Genomic DNA, 16,403 nt, shown 5'->3' on the forward strand with positions numbered 1-16,403 from the left:
CGCGACACACTTATTATATTGCAAAGGTTGTGTGCTTATGAAATATTCTGGTATCTTTTCCGACTAAAAAGAGGAGATATTCCTAAAAAGAGTACGAACATTCTTGTGTTGGGAATAAAAACCTCTGTTTGTTTGGCCTCGAGGTTTCGACTCTAGAAAGTGGAGTTAAAACCCGGCAGACCAGAACTCCGTGACACGGGACATCCTCCACAAACAAACAAACAAACAAGACTTTTTGCGTAATTTTTTCAAATTATACAATGCTTGAATTTTTCATAATTTTCTTAGTCGCTGAGCCGATCAGGTTATTGATAAGTAGTGTTGGGTTTCACATGGTCGTCTTAAAGGGCCGGTACGTTTTTAAAATCACGTCTGCATACTTCTGGCTCTATCTCGTGCTCTGACTGGTGGTCAAACAGCTGGGTTCTTTGGGGCGGGGGGGACACACACTTGTGGGCAACTCAAGCCACATAGGCAGACAACAACAACAACAACGCACGACTCATTCTGATGCCCACCCCACTGCCATTTTTTTTAACACGGCCCTCACAACCGTCAATGTACACCCCCCCAGCCCACACAGACACACACACACACACACACACATACACACACACACACACACACACACACACACATAAAACATCACACTCAGCACTAGTCCACTTTCGCTCAGTCTAAAATGCACTACAGTCGGTTAATGGTGGGAAAGAAAAAAAAACTGTCTAGGACCCAGACGTTTTTCCCACCATTGACTGCAATGCATTTCCAAAGCAGCCTGTGGAGCAAGTGTGTGTGTGTCTGTGTGTGAGTGTGTGTAGCACACAGCATAACTCAGCTGTTGGCTCTTGTACTTCTGGGCTCCTTGCTTCTTGTTTTGATGGGAGGGGGAGGGGGGGCTGCAGTTTGACCTTTGTGACCTTCACCCTGCAGGCCCGTCTGACTGTTTTAACCCCTCACACCTCTCTCTCTCTCTCTCTCTCTCTCTCTCTCTCTCTCTCTCTCTCTTTTCACCTTCTCCGTCCGGCCTTCAGGTTCCTGATGATAACATTTTGGTGATGAGTCATAATCCTTGTGATGACACCTCATATGTTATGGAGTGGAGGGGGGGCGGGGCGAAGCGGGGGGGGGGGGTTACACCCGGGGTCACCCAACTTTCCGGTGGCACCTTAAGGTGCAGAAAGTGGTTGTGCATCCGCAGCGTCCCGTGCAGCCAGACCCGCATACAGTACGCCGGCTGCGCATACATGCAAACATGCACGCTCAAGTTGAGCAGTCATGTGACACACACACACACACACACACACACACACACACACACACACGCACACGCACACTTGCTCGCGCGCGCGCACACACACACACACACACACTTGTCATGTGATGCTCTTTCTGTTTTTTCTTCTTCCCCTGTTTTCTCCTATCTCTCTCTCTCTCTCTCTCTCTCTCTCTCTCTCTCTTTTTGGAGTTATGCTTATTGAGGGATGTCAGTGACTGTGCTCATTACTATTATGGGATGCTGCACAGGGGCGGGAGGGGGTGAGCGTCTCCACGGTAACCACGGTTGCTATGGGAGGGGGTAGAGTGGGGGGGTGCATGTAGGAATGGGGAAGAGACTGTATGAGAGGGTGGGGGTGGTGGGGGGGAGTTGACTATTATGGTCTGTACGTTGCAAGGTAACTATGCAGAGTGGGGGAGGGGTGACTGAAGTGTGTGTATGTGTGGAGGAGGAGGAGGAACGGGGGGGGGGGGGGGCGATATTATGGGATGCCTGCCCCCTGATCTCTTTGTGTGTGTGCGCGCGCGCGCGGGGTGTGTGTAGTGTGCGAGGGAGAGAAAGAGGAGACGGCGTCGTGCGCACACGCTGCGCTCTGCATATACATATATATATATAAAAATAAAAAAAAACCGAAAATCTATTTAAATGTGTTCGTGTGCCGCTACCTGAACGGAAGGAGAGACAGAGACACACAAGTATTGATTGATTGACAAAGTCAGCGCGGACTTACTGTTTTTTTTTTTTTTTTTTTTTTTAGTGAGAGAGAAGCTGGTGAATCAAGTTGTGAGTATCACAGTTTTTTTGAGGGGGGGTTATTGTTTGTAAAAAAAAAAATACTTGAGTAAAAGGTAAAAGATGGACGCCGGGTTGTTTATTTTAAGAAGATGTGTTAAGTGTGTAAAGCGCCTCGCTGCTGTATCTTCTTCTGCTGCTTTATTTATTGTGTCTTTTTTTCCGGTATCGTCTCCGAGCCGGTTAGCAGCGCGTGCTAATGGCAACATGTCAGCTGCACGCGGGGAGATGGAGGCTTTGTAATCTGTCTCATCACCACATAAAGTTATAATTTAATGTCGTTAACAAAGTCCACGCGGAGTTTGTTTGTGTGTTTTTTTTCTTAAATCCTTGTATTTAGTGTGTCTCTCTCCGCTGTTTTTAAAATATTCACTTCCGTTTTCTTTTTTTTTTGTGCGTTTCTTATTTCCCTTGTCAGGAGGGGTAAACCTGTCCGACCATCCGAACCGACTCTTAAAAAGACCTGCACCCTGGATAGCACAACTTTTTTTTTTGTATTTAGTTGAGCTAAACCGCTTAGCTAACTAAATATAAAAGTTATTCCTCCCCCTCGTCGGCGATGTCTGGAAGCGAGGACGACGGCGGGGACGGTTACGGAGCCCCGGAGGACCGGCTACTTCACGGTAAGGCGGGAGGCTCCGCGAGCTAGCATCGAGCAGATGTTTTTCCGCCTGTTTTTACATACACTTGAATCGCGTTTCGGCCCGCCGAGCTAATGTTGCTAACCACTGCTGGAAACGTTAGCAAAAATGCGCGCGGTGTCGTTTTAACGTCTTTTATTGATACAACAAATGTGTGTGAGAGGGAGAAGGAGGTGTGTGGGGTTCTCGGCTACGTTTTACGCCGGTTTCCCGGTCGTGTTTCCCCCGGTAGGGGGGCCCTAAACGGTCGCCTGCTACCGGCGTTATTTACGTGTCCGATGACAAGATGGAGGCAGCCAGTTAGCTTGGAAGCTCGCGGATGACGTTCCCGGAGCGTTTCCCTCCTCGTGGCCGGTGGTTTGTTGTGCGTGCGCGCGCACGTATGTGTGCGGAGAGGGAGAGTGTGGGGGCGCGCGCATGGCGAATAAAGTACAAATAAAACATTATCTGACATCGTATCGATTCATCTTCCTGGGTAGATATTATATACGCAGACTAATGGGGTGTGTTTGTGTGTGTGTGAAGGGGGGTTGCATTGTTTACACTGTGTGTATAATACCGACGTGCACGCGCTGCGTACACAGTGGACGCTTTGAGAACAAGAAGTCCTTGCAAGTAAGCTTTCACGTTTCATTCATCACGTAGCACCAGATTTTAATGAATCGGTCACGTGGTTGCTGCATACATCTAAACATATTGTGCAATCCAACTGAAAAATGCAAAGGAAAAAAAAGCACGTTATTTGTTCTGATGCAAATAAACGTTTTTTGGATTTGATGATGATGCACCAGTGTCAGAAGTATTCAAAATATATGTATATTTAAGTAAAAGTACAAGCAAATGCATTTACCTAACTATTCAGGATCCTATATGTTACATCATTGCATCATAATGACACTTTGTGGTAGCTTTAAATAACACTAATGCATCAGAACATAGCAGTTGTGTCAGTCTAGATCTGCAAAGATAACTGAAGCTGTCAAATGGAAGTAGTGCAATAAAAAGTATAACTTTTCCTTCTGAAATGTAGTGTATAGTCAGTGACTGGAAATACTCAGTATTGTCCGTAAGTATAGTTCTCGAGTGGATTGTTTTGGTTCCACCTCTGAAAATAAACTCAAGCAGGAGCGTGTTGAGCTGCGACTACGTTTCGTAATTTATTAAGCATTTAGTCTTTTAAGATTGCGAGACATTAACGTGCCGTCACAGTTCTCCGAGTCCAAGCTTGTGTCTTCGGATCCTCTGAGGCGGTGCTGAACACTGGACTGGGATGCTCCCTGGGTATACTGGGATCCTCTCTGGGATTCTCTCAGAGAGACAGGGGAGGCACTCTGAGAGACTGGGACGCTCTATAGGAGACTGGGACGCTCTATAGGAGACTGGGATGCTCTCTGGGAGACTGGGATGCCCTCTGGGAGACTGGGATGCCCTCTGGGAGACTGGGATGCCCTCTGGGAGACTGGGATGCTCTATAGGAGACTGGGATGCTCTCTGGGATACTGGGATCCTCTCTGTCGTCAGGCCTGCAAGAGGGGATACGGGGTGTAACTTCTAATGACTAATCAGTTGTAAACTTACGGTTTTAACCACAGGAACAAACTGATTTCAATCGCCCCCCTAAGGGCCAACTCGCAGCCCAAACCACTGGCTTATCCGCCACTCGTCGTTGTTCTCTGGACTCCTGTTGGTTTTTATTAATCGTGCACCACTTAAAAGTCATTTAACGCCATGTGAATGCGGTTGCAGCCTGGCAGGGGAAAGAAGCAACGTTAAATCATCCTGCTGGAGTCCAGACTTTGTCACTTGCTCGTGTTTTTCTACATCCAAAAAGGAAGCTAGTCGGTCACTTCAATAAGGGTGAAAATGTGGCGTCTTGTCAATCTCTCTATATTCAGAGATGTCTCTTTAATGTGTATATATAAAATATATAATCGGAATAAAACTGAGGGAAGCGGCTCAAAGTTCACCAGCTTGTGTTTTGCAACGCTCTGGTCTCTGTATGTCACTAACTGTGAAATGTCTCCGCTGTCCTGACTTTCTTTTCTCCATTTTTTTTCCGCAGACGATGAGGAAGAGGAGGTCTCGGAGGCCGAGACCCCAAAGGTGAAGAAGAAGAAGAAGGCCAAGAAGAGCAAAGAGAGCAAGGGCAGCAAGAGGCGGTCGCGCAGAGAGGTGAGACCGCAGACTATTGTCATCAAAGTCAGAAAGCTACCCAAAGAGCACGACAACTTTCTTTCGAACACATCCAAGTCCTCGTCCTGCCCTCGCATGGCAGATTAATTGTTGTTGTGGTGTCGTGTTCATGCTGCACGTCTTGCACCTGAAACAAATCTGTTTTTACCACGAAAACGCTGTAAAAGCTCAATGTGACCCAGGTGGAGTCATTCTTGTTGATCCACACGTCGTCTTAACCATCTCCCCTCATGTACGTAGCATCTCGCCCAACAATCCAGGTGCAACACACAAGTAGACGCCCTCTGCATAGTACCAACACATGCTTTTTATTGGCTGTAGCTCCCAGACAGGTCATGATATTCAGGACGCTAGTTATCTGTTATCAGTCTTGGCTCTTTCTTTTTTTTTTGGCCTATGATTTGCAAAATTTGTCCACTAGCGTCTTATCATTTTATTTAATTTTTTTTACATTTTCCTGATTGCCGTGTATCTTCTGTGCTTGGTGAGCCGTTGTTCATTATCAGGCGCTGTGCTTTTCCTCCGCTGGTTAATGAGGAAGACGAGCGGCTCGGCAGGCTGCCGGGGTCTCTGCTCCCCGATGCTAACAGGCCGTGAACCAGGAGGAGATCAGCCGGTCTGGTCTCTCCGGAGGGTTAAACGCTGGTCGAATTTTAGTTCCTGCGGCTGGCGCCCTCCTGCCCTGGGGGAGTTGTTCCCCACGGTTGGGGAGTTAGACGGAGGGCTCACAGGTTGTAATCCTAGTCTCATTTATGGTCCGATAAACCACGTATTCATCATATTAAGTCCCCTGGGTCATATCGCTAGGTGGCACGCTGCTCTAGCTATCTCGCAAGCTACTGTAGCTAGCTGTCAAGCTGCTGTAGCTAGCTGTCAAGCTGCTGTAGCTAAGTGGCAAGCTGCTGTAGCTTGCTGTCAAGCTGCTGTAGCTTGCTGTCAAGCTGCTGTAGCTAGCTGTCAAGCTGCTCTAGCTAGCTGTCAAGCTGCTGTAGCTATCTGTCAAGCTGCTGTAGCTAGCTGTCAAGCTGCTGTAGCTAGGTGCCACGCTACTGTAGCTAAGTAGCACGCTGCCGTAGCTAGGTGGCACGCTGCTGTAGCGAGGTGGCACGCTGCTGTAGCTAAATGGTAAGCTACTGGAGCTAGGTGACAAGCTTTCCCCTCCCACCATTTTTTGAATTATACAGTTTTCCCCTACTTTTTTTTAGTTTTCAAGAGCACAACTTTCGTGGGATTGAATGCGTCTGAAGAACTATTAAGAACTATTTTCTTGTGTATCAACACTGCTTGTTGATGGAAAAAGCACGTTACAAGTTGAAGGACATTTCACTCCTCACTTATGGGATTTTAGATGAGTTATATTCAATCATTCCTCTAATAAATCAGTTTTTATCATGCTTCGCCCCTCCTGTTGCAGGAGCTCCCTGTCAGCTCCCCGGAGCCCATGGACGCCGGCGGGGCGGAGGAGGCGGAGGCCGGCCACGCCCTGCGCTCCGACAGCGAGGGCAGCGACTACACTCCGGGACGCAAGAAGAAGAGGAGGGGCAGCAGCGGCAAGGAGAAGAAGAGGAGCAGCTCCGGCGCCGAGAGGAGCAGCTCCAAGAAGAAGGAGCCCGAGCCCGAGGAGGAAGATGACGACGATGATGACGACGACAGCTCGGTGAGGACAACGGGGAGTTTGTGGGGGGAGGAGCTAGTCTAATCTTTTCTTTTCAACAACGACTGGGACTTTGCGGAGGCTTTGGAGCACGTCGGTCACCCCTTCGGGTCGCGGGTTTCAGGTCAAGACAAACGTTGGGTCCAGGATGCGTAGTTTTATCTCTATTTGGTTCAACGCAGCCAGGTGTTCCAGTTCACGGCATGAATCTCTGAACCCCTGCGCCGCTTCAGGGTGTTTTTCACTCCCGTGGCCTTGTTTTCACTGCAATATAAAAAGTCCTGCGCCTCTGTGGAAACGGCACAGCCGAGGCTAGAAGGAGAAGGAACTCAGACGGGACTTTTGTGCAGAATAAAAACGCAGTTAAAACACCTTACAGCCAACATTGTGCTACAGTTGTTGGTGGAAATGGATGCACTACGTGTGATTTATATACATTAAAGTATTCACAGTTTCGCAGAATGTTTTGTCAGGTGACTCGTCGGTCTCAGATGACTCGATCACGGCTTCACAGTTGCGTCAAATTTTATGTTTTTAACAAGAACTGGTTGGCGCAAACGGTTCATTAGAAGGACAATTTTTAAGGAGACAATGTTTTTTTCCGGTAAAATGTAATAATTCGTCACACGATGTGTTCAGGGAACGTCGAAAAGATGAGCATCTGACCGTTCATGATAGTTTCTGCAGCTTCCGGTTGCGATAAACAGAATAGTTTTGGCAATTGTTTTACAGAAAACAAGCTTTTCCACCCAGCGGGTCGTAGGGTCCAGACTCTGACAAACGTTAACGCAGGTTTCAAGAAAAGTGAACGCGAGCTGCAGCGACTGAACCGAAACATGTCGAGCTATAACGCGCATCGTCCCCGCTTTAAGTTTACTTCTAAACGTATGAAACTGAGCTTTGTGCACAAGCGCTTCAGAATCCACGCTTTCTGCCCACCACTTTTTGTGGCTCATGGACTTGTGCGAGAGGCTCTTCCTGTGCGTACCTGTGCGCCCCGGCGTACCTGTAGTGAGCATCGGAGTCGTTCCCGTCTGACGGACGGAAACGTGAGACGACAGACGAGGAAACAAAGAGCTGCGTCTGCTGGACTCGCAAGACCCGGCGGCCAATGAGGGGCCTCGTAGTTAATGACACTTATGCAAGGAGGGGGGAGGGGGGGGGGGGGGGTGTCTGCGTGTGTGTGTGTGTGTGTGTAAGGCGTATATATGCTGTTACCATGGCAACCCCGCTTAGCGCCGCACCGCACTGCGCTCTTGACCCTTTTTTCTTTTTTTTGGGAGGCGGGGTGAGGAGGAGGAGGAGGGGGGAGGAAGGGGCGGGGGGGGGGGGGGATAAACACATTTTTTGATTCATTGTCAGAGACGCCGCTCGATCTGTTCGGCAGCCATTTGTTGAGACGGGATGAAGGATTTTAGCTAGTGGAGGAAGAGGAGGAGGAAGAAGAGATTACTGCTCACCTGCTCATCGGCCTTTTTACAACTTTAGGTCGCTTTTTACATTTATTTTTATTAAAAGCTGTAATGAACAAGAAAGGGATATTTAAGGTCAAAATATTCACAACTGTTTCAGTTTTGCAACATTTATTATATTTTAAAGTCGGTTCCCCCACAAAAACCAATCAAGCTGAATATTTTTCGTGGTTCCTTCTGGATTGTGAGGATTTGCAGCTTTTTCTTTTGTTTATCGCGCTTTGTTCTGATAACGATTTAAAGCTTTAATCAGGAAAATATTTGGCATAGAAATGTTTCTGATTGAACAAAAGCAACGTAAAAGGTTTTATGATCAATAATGAAAACAAATCTACAAAAGGCCATAAACTATTACATTTTTATTGATTTTAATCATTTATATATAAAAGTAATGACACACTAAACCAGAAACTATATCAATAAAGTATTTTTGTGTGTTTCAGGGGTAGACTTATTGATTTATTGATTTCAGGCCCAAAGGCAAAAGCGTTCTTTTCTTATTTTTAACACAGCGACGGAAAACATTGAATATTTTGTATTATTGTTTTTTCTATATTGCACAAACAAACACAGGACAGAACAAAACAAATCACCAAACTATTTCATCAAATTATCTTTTAAACCTTGATGGTCCAATTTAATCCTAACAAACTCAATCCAATATTAAAAAAATGTTCTTTTAGACACTTTAACACAAAAAACACTGTGGATTCAAAAAATCAAGATCATAGATACATGTATATAACATGCATTTACAAAGTACATATTGTTAAATGAACTTGAATGCATCAATTTGTGAGGATATATTCAGCTATAAACTCTGTTACTGTTTAGATATAAAAGCTCCCAGACGCAACATCGCTGCAAAAAACAACCCAATAGTAATTTTTCTTCCTCCTATATTTTCTATTTTCGAAGCCAAAATTGGATTAAATTAAGTCAGGTGTCCTGTTACCTGTTGTTACTTGTTACCTGGTACTTGCTACCTGCTACCTGTGCCGTCATCATTGAACACGTTGTGAGGCAACAGCGTTCTGAAGAGACGGACATGTTGGGGCTCGTCTCCTGAACCGGGTTCTGCTCCGATTGATCCGATTAGTATCGATAACTCCTCGCTGAGCTAAAGTGCTCGTGAGCTTACAGATTTGTGTGTGTGTGTGTGTGTGTGTGTGTGTGTGTGTGTGTGTGTGTGTGTGTGTGTGTGTGTGTGTGTGTGTGTGTGTGTGTGTGTGTTACTGCTGTTATTGAGACATTTTATTGTGACTCTTCGGCATCGATGCATTTTGCAACGTCTACTTTTGTGCGTGTGTTACATCACGTTTGTGCACTTTTATTACTGAAGACTTGGCAGCTTTCGTGTGTGTGTGTGTGTGTGTGTGTGTGTGTGTGTGTGTGTGTGTGTGTTTCATTCACCATTACCAGCTACCATCTTGGGATGGCCGTTCTGTTTAAGTCTCTTTTTTACAGGCTGCTAGCAAGATTTTTCTGTCTCTTTTAGTAATTTTTCTATATTAATGTTGTCCCTCTAACAAGGCTTGTTGTTGTTGTTGTTGTTGTTTCCTTCAGGAGCCGAAGTCGTCGTCCCAGCTGCTCGACGACTGGGGCATGGAGGACATCGACCACGTGTTCACGGAGGAGGACTACCGCTCGCTGACCAACTACAAGGCCTTCAGCCAGTTCGTCAGGTAGAGGAGGACCCGCAAGTCTGTGTGTGTGTTTGTGTAGTGAAAGTTGTGTAAATGTGTTATATTCATGTGTTCATGACGTTCATTTACGCTGAGTTATAAATAATGAATCTGCTTTTAAAAGAAAGAGGCTCAAAATATCAGCAGCATACATTCATATAAAATCTATATAAATGTTTATTCTTTTAACCAAACTATTGTCTCTCATTCATTTGAGTCATTTAAGGTTTACTGTATGCTTTGAATCCTCATTGTTAGTTTAAATACTACATTTTATCACTTTTTACTGTTTACACACACATTTCACACAATGTTTGATCATGAACATTTGGTTAAAAGTCATGAAAATATGGTTAAAAGTCACAGAAATATGATTTAAAATCATGAAAATATGGTGAACATTTTGTTAAGTCGTTGAAATCCATCGGTCACAATGTGTATGAACCTGTATTTTACTTCATATATTATCCATGAGAGAAATTTCCCATGACTCTTTAAATAATGTTCCATGTCCCTCCTCTTCCTCTTCTTCCTCAAAGGCCCCTCATCGCAGCCAAGAACCCCAAGATCGCCGTGTCCAAGATGATGATGGTCCTCGGCGCCAAGTGGCGTGAGTTCAGCACCAACAACCCGCTTCGCGGCGCCGCCGCTGCCAACGCGGCGCTGGCCACCGCCAACGTGCCGGCCGCGGTCGACACCATGGTGGCCGAGGTCGCGCCGGTGGCTCCGCCATCGCCGCTGCCGGCCCCGGTGGAGGCTCCGCCCCCTCCGGCGCCTGCACCGCTACGCAAGGCCAAGACCAAGGAAGGGAAAGGTACGGCGGTCAGAAAACAGTTTCAGACGGATCTCGGTTCTTCTTCTCTTATCTGTACGCGACTCATGTTGTTGTGTGTGTGTGTGTGTGTGTGTGTGTGTGTGTGTGTTGCAGGTCCCAACGCCCGCAAGAAGTCCAAACCTACGCCTAAAGCCCAAGAGAAGAAGAACGCCAAGACCAAGAAAGTGGCGCCGCTCAAAATCAAACTGGGAGGCTTCAACAGCAAAAGGAAGCGCTCGTCGGTACGACTGTCTCTCTCTCTCTCTCTCTCTCTCTCTCTCTCTCTCTCTCTCTCTCTCTCTCTCTCTTCTCTCTGTCTCTTCTCTCTGTCTCTTGTTCTTGGTCGCCCACATAAAGTTGTGTACGACAAACAGTTTTTAAACGTGTGTGTGTCTCTCCCTCCCTCCCTCTCTCAGAGCGAGGAGGACGAGCCGGAGGTGGACAGCGACTTCGAGGACGGCAGCATGAACAGCGTCTCCGTCTCCGAGGGCTCAAACAGCCGCAGCAGCCGCAGCAAGAAGAAGCCGTCCAAGAGCAAACCCAAGAAGAAGAAAGGTGTGTGTGTGTGTGTGTGTCCACGCTGCTCTGACACTCCTCCTCCTTCTCCGCCCGCTGACTCAGGCTCTACCTGTCGTAAGCGGCGGCGGGTTGAACGCACGGCGGTGAATCCGGTAATGACTGCGTGCCGAGTGAAGCATTAAGCCTGCAGATTGGACAACAACACACACACACACACACTCACACACACACACACATTAGTCACTGTGCCTGAGTCAGCTGATTATATTTAGCAGGCTGACATCTTGGTCTTGGCCATCTTCTACTGACTCATCTTCATCTTCTTCATCCTCTCCTGCAGCCGCTCGGCCGTCGTGTCGGATGGGTTTCGGCTCGTCGAGTTCTCTCAAAAAATTGGCGTAGAAATCTGTGTTTTTAACGGCAGATTGTTAACGTTTAGCTTTTCAACTCGCACACGTTGAACCCTTTAACACGGTTCATACGGTCATTGAAAACCTGGAGGAGTCATTGAGTTTTATTTCAAGGCCTGGAAAGTCCTTGAGAAAAAAATCTCCATAGTGTTGTAAAAGTTGAAAGTGATGGAGGGAGAGGCAGTCATTGAGTTTTTTTCAAGGACTTTTCCAGGCCTGGAAATAACCAAAGTTTTGTGAATGTGTTATATTCATGTGTTTCAAGACGTTCATTTACGCTGAGTTTGAAATAATTAACATGCTTTTAAAAGGAATAGGCTCAAAATATAAGCTTGAAAAGTCATGGAAACACACTTGAACAAAGCTTTTCATATCCGGCAATTCTGGAAAAAACGCGAACAAACTTGCGTGTTTTGGCGGAAAAGCAGCGCATTAAAAAGCTTTAACCGAAAGTCAAAATGGACGTTTACATTTGTTGTTGTTGAGGAAATGTGTCTGTGTGTGTGACTCACCAACCATCCACACACACACACACACGATGAGCGTGTCACTTCCTGTGTGTCGGGCTGAGTGTGCGTGATGTTGGAAGGTTTCTTGTTAAGTGCCTTGTTGTGTCTGTTCTGTAACAGCGGATGAAGGGGACGGCTACGAGACGGACCACCAGGACTACTGCGAGGTGTGCCAGCAGGGCGGCGAGATCATCCTGTGTGACACGTGTCCCCGAGCGTACCACATGGTCTGCCTGGACCCCGACATGGAGAAGGCCCCCGAGGGCACCTGGAGCTGCCCGCACTGCGTAAGCCGCCGCCCACACGCCCACGCCTCTTCATTCACCGCCCAACCGCTTCACCGCTTGGAAACCGTGTGCATTTCAATACCCAGCATGCCCCATTCAGACAATCTTTGGGCATAAAATACGTAATTTTTCCATTTTTGAACGGAACGACACAGTTTTTTGACTGAAACTCCTTCCTAACAGGACAAGACTTTGTTTTATTGTGATTTTTGTCTCAGATTCTGATTCTTTATGTCCTAATCTTTCCATAAAGGTGTCTGATTGACGCTCCAGGAGGCTTTTTTGGGGAATCTGGCTCATATCATGCTGGATGTTCATAGTTAGCATCAAAATATCTTTTAAAAGTGATATTTGTTTTTTACAGATGTACATTTTTTTCACAAGACTTTGCTTAACAAATACAAACAATAAACACAAGTACGGGAATTAACAGGGAAAAGGAGGTCTAGAGACAAAATGGCTTCTCGTAACATCAACTGAAGTTTAGCTTCTCTACGAGTCCCCGTAAAGTAGGACGGGCGTCAGCTATAACGATGAAGATTAAGATGAAGATCAAGAGTAGAAAGACGGGAACTTTGTGCTTTTTAAAGTGACACCAAAAGCACTATTTGTGTAATAAATTGTCTCCTTGTTACCTTGACTTCTTGGTGAAGAAATCATCCAAAAAAAGGGAACAACCTTGACACAAACTTGTGCATCTTTGGACGCACAACTGCACGAGTGTGAGGCGTTTTGTGCGTTTTTAAACGCTGCGTTTCTTTGACAAAGATGCATGTTTGTGGAGCTTTGTTTGAGTTTGTAAACACACCTTTTTTTACGTACCTTAAAGCTTTTCTCAAGAGATTCAAAGTAACGGAACAAGTGATTGTTTTGTGTTTGTCGTGTTACTCTGAGGGTTTTTTAAACGTCCGATGTGGTTGTGCGTCCCAGGAGAAGGAGGGCATCCAGTGGGAGGCCCGGGACGAGCCCTCGGAAGGCGAGGAGGAGCTCAACGAGACGGCGGACATGGAGGAGGACGACCTGCACATGGAGTTCTGCCGCGTGTGCAAAGACGGAGGCGAGCTGCTCTGCTGCGACTCGTGCCCGTCGTCCTACCACATCCACTGCCTCAACCCGCCGCTGCCCGAGATCCCCAACGGAGAGTGGATCTGCCCTCGCTGCACGGTGGGTGCTTACGCTCTTCCTGCCGCCTTTCTTCGATTCTGTGCCCGCTGACCCAAAACAACCCGACGAGTTCTTTGTTTCATTGAGGGAACAAATGAGGTTTAGTTCAAGAAACCAGCGCAGAAATACAGGAACAGATTAACGTGTTTATAAGGATGGAAACGCTGGATTATTACGGAGTTTTGAGGACGTTATTTGCAGAGCCGTCGACCTACAGAAAATTTATTTTTATTTAATAAATCAATTTATCAAAACAGTTGATGGATTTGTAAAAATAATCAGCAAAAAAAAGGGAAAAAAATCATTAGTTGCATCCTGGAAAGTATTTTCAATGTCAAATAATCTGCTTATATCTTGATATATTGTCTGTAAAAGTCATAAAAACAGGTCCCTTAAATTCTTATAATATAAACTATTAACTCTCTGTAAAGATTGTTGTATTTTCCATCTTTGTCGCAATATACAACTTATTTATTCGGAATAAAGTGTGTGAGACATAATATTTCTCTTAGTCTAAATAAAGGAGAAGAAAAGCGGTAAAACATCATATTAACACTTTAAAAAAGTATTTTGTTGTGTTTAATTGTGTTGCTTCGTCTATAAAATGTTAAATGAAAGTGAGAAATGACGTCAGAAGTTTCCTCCTCTTCCTCTTCATAACATAAACATGTCTCCTCCTCTTCCTCCTCCAGTGCCCTCCCATCAAGGCGAAGGTGCAGAAGATCCTGACGTGGCGGTGGGGCGAGGTCCCGCCCCCGACGCCGGTGCCCCGCCCCCCCGACCTCGCGGCCGACGCCCCCGACCCCAAACCGCTGGTGGGACGTCCCGACCGCGAGTTCTTCACCAAGTGGTCCAACATGTCGTACTGGCACTGCTCCTGGGTCACCGAGCTGCAGGTGTGTGTGTCTGTGTGTGTCTGTGTGTGTCTGGGTTCTTACAGTCATGGAAAACCTGGAAAAGTCATGGAATTTTAATGTGGTTGGAGGGAGCGACATGTAAAACATGTGGGGAGGAAGGGAGGGGTAAGGAAGGATGGAAGTGAAGGAGACGGAGGGAGGAAGAAGGAGAGGGAGAGATGAAGAAGGAAGTGAAGGAGAGGGAGGAAGAAGAAGGAAGTGAAGGATAGGGAGGAAGAAGGAAGTGAAGGAGACGGAGGAAGAAGGAAGTGAAGGAGAGGGAGAAGGAAGTGAAGAAGGGAGGGGGAACAAAGGAAGTGAAGAAGGCATGGATGAGGAAGTGAAGGAGAGGGAAGAGGAAGTGAAGAAGGGAGAGGAGAGAGAGAAAGGAAGTGAAGGAGGGAGGGAGAAAGGAGGTAGAGGGAGGAGGACAGAAGGAAGTCAAGGAAGGGTTCTTGCGGTCATGGAAAACCTGGAAAAGTTAAATACTACATTTACTCACTTTTTAATGTTTATACACAGATTTCACTAAATGTTTGCTCAAAGGCACCTGGTTAAACATCATGGAGATGCACTGGTGTGTGTGTGTTTGTGTGTTTGTTTGTGTGTTACTCAACGTCCACTTTAATCTCCCGCCTCCCTCCCCGGTTATTTATTCTTCGTCCGTGTTGTTTCCAGCTGGAGATCTACTGCCAGGTGCTGTTCAGGAACTACCAGAGGAAGAACGACATGGACGACCCGCCCACCAGCGAGTTCGGCGAGGGCGAGGAGGACAAGAGCGTGAAGAGGAGGAACAAGAACCCCATGTACGCGCAGCTGGAGGAGAAGTACCTCCGCTACGGCATCAAGCTGGAGTGGCTCATGATGCACCGCATCATCAACCACAGGTGAGGACGTGCCTTCACTCGCGGCGCCCGGGTTACAACGTAACCGCTAAATGAGCTGAAGTCATGAGAAACTCATTAAAGGTCCCGATTACTTTGCTTCCGCTCAATTGAGTTGTTTTAATTATTATTTATCTTACCTTTTATTTCATGAAGTAGTTTTTTATTGCATGCACAAGCTGCTGCTGTGAGTTACTAGTTAGTTGTATTAATTAAAACACAACAAAAACACAATAAATCTCTACTTGCATATTTAATATTTCTGATTCTGGTGTCGTGAAACATAACAAATGACTGGTTTCTTAATGTTAATGTTTTATTACATGCACAACTTGTTGCTGTGAGCTTCTCTATCACAGGAAGCGCAGGTTTTATTCAACAAAAACACAATAAATCTCTGCTTATACATGTAATATTTCAGATTCTGGTGTCGTGAAACACAACAAATGTCTTATTATTATTAATTTCACCCTTTTATTTGATGAGAAGAGTCTCTTTAGTTAACAAGTCACTGGTTTCTGAAAGTTAAGCAGTTTTTATTATGTGCACAACTCATTGCTGTGAGTTACTATATCACAATGTAGTCTTTCAGAAAACATAACAAAAACACAATAATTCTCTACTTACACGTGTAATATTTCACATTCTGGTGTCGTGAAACGTTTAAAATAGACTTATGTGTTCCATCATCGTGCTTCACGTCCTCAGCGTCGACCGGAAGAACAACATCCACTACCTGATCAAGTGGAGGGAGCTGCCGTACGACCAGGCCACCTGGGAGGCCGACGACATGGACGTGCCCGAGTACGACACCCTGAAGGTGCAGTACTGGAACCACAGGTGAGACGCCGCCCCTCTCTCTCCTCTCTCTCTTTCTTTTATCGGACGCGCTGCGCTTTTGAACACTTTTTGCTGACCGAGCGCGTTTCCTCTTGCAGGGAGCTGATCATGGGAGACGAGGGGAAACCGGGGAAGAAGATCAAGGTGAAGGGACGGACGAAGCGGCTCGACCGACCTCCTGAGAACCCCGTGGTGGACGTGAGTCACAACTTCCTGTTTCAGAGAAGGACGAGAGACCATGGACACTCTCCAAACACTTTTACAGCTTTTGTTCTTGACAAAAAACATCTTTTAAATGATCTCTTGTGGAAAAAACAAGGGACTTCAACATATACATTCTTTTAATCTGAATATTTACGTTTCA

At 46.2% G+C, this 16,403-nt stretch overlaps 1 protein-coding gene across 2 annotated transcripts in view; it reads left to right on the forward strand.

Moving 5' to 3' along the window:
* The first annotated feature begins 1,822 nt into the window (after positions 1-1,822).
* Positions 1,823-16,403, forward strand: part of LOC137784441 (chromodomain-helicase-DNA-binding protein 4-like) — a 32,217-nt gene continuing 17,636 nt past the window's right edge. For both annotated transcript variants that reach the window (XM_068575082.1, XM_068575083.1), the window contains exons 1-14: positions 1,823-2,062; positions 2,490-2,694; positions 4,775-4,884; positions 6,320-6,562; positions 9,598-9,716; positions 10,256-10,530; positions 10,645-10,772; positions 10,947-11,085; positions 12,089-12,255; positions 13,186-13,419; positions 14,112-14,315; positions 14,994-15,202; positions 15,908-16,039; positions 16,138-16,237. In XM_068575082.1, coding sequence (XP_068431183.1) covers positions 2,631-2,694; positions 4,775-4,884; positions 6,320-6,562; positions 9,598-9,716; positions 10,256-10,530; positions 10,645-10,772; positions 10,947-11,085; positions 12,089-12,255; positions 13,186-13,419; positions 14,112-14,315; positions 14,994-15,202; positions 15,908-16,039; positions 16,138-16,237 — 2,124 coding nt within the window. In that variant the 5' untranslated portion in view covers positions 1,823-2,062; positions 2,490-2,630. The remainder of the gene's footprint in view (positions 2,063-2,489; positions 2,695-4,774; positions 4,885-6,319; positions 6,563-9,597; positions 9,717-10,255; positions 10,531-10,644; positions 10,773-10,946; positions 11,086-12,088; positions 12,256-13,185; positions 13,420-14,111; positions 14,316-14,993; positions 15,203-15,907; positions 16,040-16,137; positions 16,238-16,403) is intronic.

This window comes from Clinocottus analis, unplaced genomic scaffold, assembly GCF_023055335.1.
Source record: "Clinocottus analis isolate CAN_PGR_092001 unplaced genomic scaffold, fCliAna1.0.p SCAF_14, whole genome shotgun sequence".
NCBI classification, from domain to species: domain Eukaryota; kingdom Metazoa; phylum Chordata; class Actinopteri; order Perciformes; family Cottidae; genus Clinocottus; species Clinocottus analis.